Below are 8,547 nucleotides of genomic sequence, written 5' to 3'. Positions count from 1 at the left end.
TGAAAATGACTTTGTTTAGCCGATAAGTTTGCCTTGAATGCTTGGAATGTGAATCTGAAGTTTGTCATGCATGATAGTCCCTCAGATGCCACCTTGCCTAATGATGTTGTCAATATAATATAAATTCTATGGACATGGTTGAAGCGAATAATAGCATATGACAATAGGAAATTAAGCTTTTGCTTATCGTTTATTATGAGGTAAATAAGTGCTAGAATGAAAATCTTATTCGTTGTGATGTATGGTATATAAGAGGGGAAACAAATAGAATTAAACGAGGGTCACGTAAAAATGAAAGATAAATAGTTGAAAAAACCCCCTTATATTTGGGATTTGTTATGCACGTTCCAGCGTTTAAATGCTCCTCTTTATCCTTGTTTGGCATCTAAGAAGGGAAGAAAATGCTAAAATGAAATCTCATGGGTCATGACAAAAAAAAAATCTTATGGGTTTTTTGGTATGTGGGAGGGGCAAAAGAATGGAATTAAAGAAGTGTTAAGTTAAAGGAAAGATAAATGGATGAAAAATCCCCTTATATTTGGGATTTGGTACGAGCGACATCAGACAAATAAGCCCAGTATAAATCTTGACGTGGATCGTGTTGTAAATCTCAATATCCATGATCAAATGACTATGGAGCTTGAGCCTCAAATTTAAATGCTCAAACTCAAACTCTTTCAAGAATAAAATCTTTCACTTTAGGGAAAAAAAATAAAATAACCCAAACCATTTGTTTATTAGAAAAACTAATTTTACCATCAGATCACTTATTAAATTGATTCGATGTTCCATATAGTTGAGTATCAACAGCACGTTCTTGCTACATAATATTTCGAGTGGAAAAATAGCAGCATAAACAAATTGCTACTGTGAATGTGAAGATATTGTCGTGTTAACAAAGCTCAAACAATTATCTACACGAGAGCTATTAAGTATGTTAACTTAGCTATACTCAAAGGACCAGTACCATAAGATATTAATTTTATAAAATAAAAAGTACGAGTGAAAGTAATATATCAAGTAGTATCAGTACGAAACTTCCCATTACACAATTTAAGGTTCTAAGAAAAACTAAATTTATAAACGGTTTTTCAATATCAATCTTTAGAATTAATTTTAAATAATTAAAATTAATTTTTTTATCAATAAATAAATCATTATTATATTAAAAATGTAAAAGTGTTATTTATACTTTTATTTCTAATCAAAACTAATAACTTTTAGATACTCAAAACTAACCTTATTCTAACATTTTTCATTTATAAAAACAAGGTTTAAAACTACAATCATAAGAGGGAGAAGGAATCACAGTTAATAAAATTCCCACAGTTCCCACAGAACAAAAAGGAAGCGAAAGTGTATCAGAATTTCACATTCAACTTTTGTTCCAACAATGTATTTGTGACAAGTAGATAATGTTCATATATAATAGTTCCAAATTTGTTACGATATGTTCTATAATTAGTTGACAGATATTTTATATATATGCAAATACTATATTGTAACGTGATGGCAGCTACTGTTTCCCTGTACTGCATGAGATTCCAGGCTCTGAAACTATCTATCTGGTGGCAAATTCATAGAGCTATAATTGTACATGTTTAAAAATGTCATGATGATGATGGTAATAGAAGACGGGCTAAGTGATGATGATGATGAGGATGTGTACCAATTTTGAAGGCAATCAATGGCAGTGGATAATTGAGTGGCAGAGAGTAAGATCATAGATTTCTTATTTGAATGTAAGGGAAATTGTGATGTTGAGGTGGACCACATAGTTGATAGTGAGAGGTGAATGAGCAAACAGTCAATACATAAATAGTGCATGTGAAACTACAGCTCTTCTCCTACTCACTTCAACTTATAATTATCTATATACTTCTCTTATGCATATCTTTATAATATTATACAAGAATGTTAAAAAATACTCATTTTAATATATTTTTATCATAAATTTATTTTTAAAAATAAATAATTTACAAAATAAATACTTTTTAGTAAATGGATCAATCTTGGGATATAATTGAGAGGGTATGTTTTAAAAGAAAATACTTTTAACATTTCTTGCATTCTATTAGCTTATTTTATGATACCTTTCACCATTCTTTGATCAAATGCAAAAAGAAATTTGATATATATTACGTATGGACATTTTGGCCAATTGAAAACTCTCTATGCTTTTTTTTGCCCCTAATGAAACAAGGGTAACAAAATCACAGAGACTTTAATAATTAATGTAAAACAAATTTATGCAAAAAAAATGGTTCTTTTCTATCTATATGAAAGACAATTATGCATGTATGGTCGAATTTACATCATAAAGGGAACCTTAAACCAATTGGAATCATAACAAACGATGTAATAGGAAAATCATATATTCAACCCGAGGCAGGAGAAACTTGAGAGATATGACAGAGTACATATTTTAGAAACCAAATTAAACTATAGTTCAGCAATAATACATATTTATTATTTTTTAAAAAGACATTTTTTCAATTCTTAAACAGGATTATAAAATTCCTGTTCTTTTTAAGAGGGTACTTAAGTGAAAAAAATGGTGTAAAGATTTCTTTTTTCGTGAGCTTTAGTGAAAAAGGTGATCACAATCAATTAATTAAGTAAAGTTGCTTACTTGTCTTTTTTTCGGTTTTACAATATTACGTGTGAGTAAAATATTTGAGGATACGTTGTTCACCTATTAATTATAAGAAGAAGAAAAACCAAGGTTTATACCCTTCCTTCAATATATATCACTAACTAATCTTAAATGCCACAAATGTCACATGCACTCAAAATTAAAAATCTTCTCCAAAATTATATAAAATATATAGAGATAAGCTGTACTCCTATTAACTATTCACCAAAAACGTAGGCTATAATAAGATCATCTTGAAAATGGGGAGGGATTTTGATATCATAGTTGACTACCAACATCTTCTTCCCCGTAGTGCAAGTATTTTGGAGGTAGTAATACAAGAAATGAGTGAAGGCTTGTGGTCCTTGTCCTCATCAAATGGCTCAACCTTCCTTGTTCAAAAGGGTATGATGAGGGGCTCAAGAACAACCCATCTTTGAAATCTTTGGCAAGATCAACATGTAAAAGTATTTACACAAAATTACGCTAGCATGAAAAATGATACAAATCAACATCAAAATATAAAGTATTGCAAATTACTCTTTTCTCCCTCTTCTTTTTTAACTTTCTAGCTTCTCTACAAAATGAAAAGGATTCCCCTTTGAGATCAAAATAACCCCACACGCTTTGCCCTGGTATGACACTTCACTTTCCTAGCTACATCATCTCCACACATTAACTCTACCTATATGTCTCATTCATGCTTTTCATCCTAAATCTAGGAGGGGAATACTTATGTACTTTGCATAAATTAAAACACAAAACAATCAATTTTATACCATATTGGTTTAGTACTATCTATCATTTGAAAAAAAAATATTTCTCTCTCACAAATTTATTATGAGCTATATATACACCAAAGTAATTTTTTGTGCCGCCAACAAGCTAAGGGGAACATGTGAAATGGCTTAGTCGAAGTTGGACAAGAATACTAGCTTCCACTATATACCATCATGATATATAAACAAAAACCATCCAATGAATGTGAGAAGGGGGCATGGTGGTCATGATGATAGGGAAGAAGATGAAGCCAAAATGGGGTTCATTTTCCAAATAAATGAGCATGGCTTTGGTACTCAATTACATGAAGAAAAGGGACAAAAGAAGGGACCTAACTACATTGACTACTTACCCCCTCCATATCCTCATTACCTCTATAGAACCTCTAACGATACTCCACTCATTTTCCATTGGCTTCTTCTAACGCACATGTGACTTTCACGTGCAACTCCATGTGACTCTTCTTTTGAAGTTGGACTTAGATTAGATGGTGCCTCTAAAGTAACATATACCCAATTCTTTTAGTTAAATAATGATATAATTGATATTCTGTAATGAAGCTATATCTAATTGGTCTTTAATTTGACCGGGATATCTAATTGGTCATACTTTGTTTCTCCAAAACCATTTAGTTCTTAGTGATTAGCTAGACAAACAGGTTGACCATTATATAGGTATGAAATTAAATAATAAAAAAATTTGTGGTTATGTTTTCTTAGAGAGAGAGAGAGTAAAAGATTAAGCATAATGACAATGTTCTCACGGCTTAAACTTAATACAATCCTAACACGTAAAGACGTTTCCATGATGTGAAAGAGAGAAAAGAGGATTAGAAAGGTTGGGTCTGCTTTAGAATACAAAACCCTTTTTTTTCCGTACTTTAGACCACTCTTGCCGATTATTTATAAACAGATAAGAACTTTTGACCATGCCTTGTTTATAAGGTTCTGTTAGCCTTTAAAATCAAGTTTAAGTGTTTAAAATTAATATTTTTATTAATACATTTAATATATTAAATGTATTTTTTAATAAAATTTTACTATTATTAATTACTTGTAAAGGCTGAGTTAACACTTCTCTTGTTTAATAAAAAATACTTGTTATTTGTATGTATACATGTAAACACATATGAAGGACAAATATGTCTAAAAAAATAATATTTTTTTAAAAAAAATTGTATCAATTTTTATTGTGTCTAAAAAAATGTTAAAAACCATTAAATATAAAATAATAAATATTTTAAAGTCATACAAAGTATGTATTAAAATTTTTATAATTTTGAAGTAATAAATATTTTTATTTTTAATAAAAATTTATTTTTAACTTTATGTGTCTTTGAACACATTTCAATTTTTTAAAAAGTCCTATATTACGGACCACAAAAAAAATCTTATGAAAATATTAAAAAATATTTTCTTTTACAAAAATTTTCTGTTGTTGACTTTCAACATAGTGCTTCTTCTCCAATGGCACCTATATGTTGGTACTAGGGGAGTAGATTTGACCTAATCCAACATGTATAGGTATAAACTTTCAGTTAATACTATAAACTTAGAATTGAAACACATTAATCGAGGGTACATGATAGAAGGAATTAATGTCATTTACAAATCTCACCTATAACAAGCTTAAATTTTTAAAATTTTCCTATCCATAGAATATGCCTAGAACCTAACACTGGTTACCAAATTTGGTTAGCAAAAAAATAATCAAATTGCACTATTTTTAATTTTTCTTTTCTCTTGTAGTCATCATAATCATTCATAATAAAATATTGACTACTGAAAAGGTCTTATCAATTATACATGTATGTATAAAATTTCTATGACATTAAATTCAAAAGGTGACATCCTTAAGAGAATGTTAAGGATGCTCATTAATGTGAACATATTTAATGCACTTTATTGTTCATTTACTGAAGACAATGTATAAACTTACTAATTAGGCTATTCTCCCTTATGGAAATTTTGTTCTATTGGGTTTTGATACTAATGAGCCTACTCATTATTATCAAGCACTCATTGTTCCTCTTTCTAAAGGTAAACATACGATTGGATATAAATGAATTTATATGTTCAATAATTATGCAAACAAATTGGGGACTTTCATTGGACATTAACATGCATTTCTCAATAATATTTTATAGTTGGCCATGGTTGGAAATGGAGTTTGGCAAAAGGCAAAAGTTTTTGCTTCTCACGAAATTGCCAACTAGCTATAAATCAGTTCATTTATTGTTTGAAATAGACATCTAGACAATGTTTCAATAAATTTTCTATTGCATTATTCAGCAGTGGCTTTACCCACTCAAAATCATACTACGTATATTCACTATTCGTACTAGAGCTTCATGTGTCGCTTTGCCGGTTTATGTTGTTATATTATTGCAACAAATTATACATACTGACAGAGATAGAGTTACTTTTAGAGTTACTCATCTTAAGGATTTTTTATAAATTTTAATTTTTATTAATTTAGTTTTTAAATAATATAATATTAATATATTGTATTAAATTTTAAATGAATTAAACTTCATAAACATAAAATATATAATCGATATTTATTTATATTTTAAAAATTACATTAGACGCTAAAACAAAATTATTTAATGAACTATCAATTATTTTGTATTATGCTTTTTTTATATCTATATCTATTCTAGAATGGTTTTAAATTTAAGAATTTCATTAATTAATTTTAATATTTAGAAATAGATTTTAAATAAAATAACTCTAACAAAAGATCTCTTGAAATAACCTAATTTCTTCTTTCTCTATCATGTATATATACCCTACAGCATTGATTATGTGAACCACAGTGCAACAACTATTCAAATTAAAAGTTATTGGCAATAGATATTTCCTCGGGATGGAAATTATTCTAGAAAGAATTCAAAGAAGTTATCTGTAATTATACTTTTTCTCTTTTTGAGGATACACGTTTCTTAGGATGCAAGCTTGATGCTCTTGCCATAGTTCCTAACATTTCTTAGTAGAAACATTATTGACCTATTATTATATCTGCCCATATCAAGATCTTATATCTATTATGTAGTTAATGAACTCACTTTCTTGCCAACCCAGGACTTCTATTTGGAGTAATGCTATTTTTTTAAGAAATTTTCGTAAATTTTACAATTAGAAAAGAGATACAAAGAGGAGAAGCAGGGGAAAAGTGTAGAATAAGATAAATGATGAAATGAAAATCAAGCAGGGATATAGACAAAAGATTTACTATAAAGTATAAAATAACACATGTATCTTTCTCGCCAAACCCCTTTTTTTGTGTGTGAAAATTTTCTCATACATTTGCACGGTAATGTTCTAATGAGTTGGAAAAAGGTAACTCAGAAAATATGAATAGAAATAATGTTACTCATATATTTACGTGTTGTTCATCATCTCCTACATCAAATCCACCTTCCTTCTCTTAAACATCCGAATTAGTTAACAAAACATATAATTTTGATTCCTCTATCTACTGTTAGTTCACATGAAAAAGTGAACCTTTTCTCATCCACAATCTTTGGAGATGTATACACTGTGGAACAACAAAATGTTAGCTTTTCTTTTATCAAAAAGCCCTTGGCGGTTAGCTTTTGTATCCATGAGAGTGTGGCATTTGTGCTACATGGGACAACCTGAAGAAAGTGGGCAACCACAAGTCTTAACTACGGAAACTAGAAGCAACCATACAATGGCCCATTTTAAATGAACCTGGAGTAAATGCATGTTACCCATGTTGAATATGATGTCACACTTATCTTCTATTCTACCATAATTAGCACAACTAATTTGATTACAACCCACATGACTTTTATGACTACTTTTCTTGCTTTGAAGATCCCACAGCAAGAGTGAGAGCCTAAACGGTCTTAGAAACTGAATGGGAAACTTCTAAATATGAAAAAGTGTAAATCAACTCAACTTAGAGAATGGGTACGGTACTTTTGTATGTGACTATGTGCCCCTCCAACTCATCTCAATTTCTTAATGTTACCCCCCACCCCAAGTTAGACTCTGAATCAAAGCAATCAAAAAGGCCTAGAAAGAAGAGTGGCATTTTTCTTCATCCCCTTATGCTTTCTCCTCATCTATTGCTGCCCTTTGTAATCATGAGTCCTTGTGCCATCATTGCTATAAAAGTCTCTCTCTCTCTCTCTCTCTCTCTCTCTCAGATACAAACACAAAATCACAGCTATATCACTTTTCTTTCACCCTAATAGTTTCCTACCAAGTTTCTTCTCACCTATAAAAACCAACCCCTTATAGCCTAATTGTTACGCCTCACTATCGTCTCATAGTTTCTCATTTTTGTTTATTTGTTGTTGTTATTATTATTTCAGTTTTGCAAGAGAACCTTATCTCTCACTTATACCTACCCATTTCTTTGATTATGTGTTCTTTCACTTCAAAACAAACCCTTTATGGTCCTCTCTTTTTGGCACTTCCTCGTTCTTCAAGGGCATCTAAGAGACACCACAGGCACCTTCGGTTGGGCCTCCTCAACAGGTACTGTTCTATATATATAGTATAGTTTTCTCTACCATGTCTTTTTGCTGTTTTTTATGCATATAGTTTGTGTTCATATATGTGCATGTTTTGCGTGTGTTGTAACATTGGCTTGTGTGATGAAACAGAAGGAGGGCACAGTTGAAAGAAGCAACACAAAGGAAAAGGATGGTTGTGGTGAAAGCAGAGATTCAGATGAAGAACTTGAAGTTGTACATGGAGAACCAAACCATCATAGAGGAGAACGAGAAGTTGAGGAAACAAGCCATGCTTCTGCACAAAGAGAATCAAGCCCTCTTGTCTCAGCTCAAAAAGAAGCTTTCAGAACAAAACAATTCCAACAAATAACTAGCTAGCTGTTAGCTTATATACATACAGGTTGTTGTAGCGTGGCCAACAGTAGGAAAAATTGAAGGGACTGTATCGATGATCCTTTTCTCATATCTTAAGCCTATATCTTGATTTTGCTTCTTTTTTTTTTTTTTTTGGGTTGGGTCTTAGTTCGAGGTTGGATTAATTAATTTTCTAGCAATAATTTTAGAGTGGTAAAATAAGATAAATAGGTAATATGCCAATTGTAAGCATTACATGGAATATAGAATTGCGCAATGCTGTATTAGT

General features: G+C 30.5%; 1 protein-coding gene across 1 annotated transcript; it reads left to right on the top strand.

The window, feature by feature from the left end:
• Nucleotides 1-7,275: 7,275 nt before the first annotated feature.
• LOC113872877 (protein LITTLE ZIPPER 2) lies at nucleotides 7,276-8,547 on the top strand. Its single transcript, XM_027510753.1, has 2 exons — nucleotides 7,276-7,926; nucleotides 8,055-8,547. The coding sequence occupies exons 1-2, from the start codon at nucleotides 7,811-7,813 to the stop codon at nucleotides 8,272-8,274; spliced, it is 336 nt and encodes a 111-aa protein (XP_027366554.1). The 5' UTR covers nucleotides 7,276-7,810; the 3' UTR covers nucleotides 8,275-8,547.

This window comes from Abrus precatorius, unplaced genomic scaffold (genome assembly GCF_003935025.1).
Source record: "Abrus precatorius isolate BTA unplaced genomic scaffold, Abrus_2018 Scaffold10, whole genome shotgun sequence".
Lineage (NCBI taxonomy): Eukaryota > Viridiplantae > Streptophyta > Magnoliopsida > Fabales > Fabaceae > Abrus > Abrus precatorius.
Note: the sequence above shows the minus strand (reverse complement) of the source record. Positions and strands in the feature narration are given on the sequence as shown.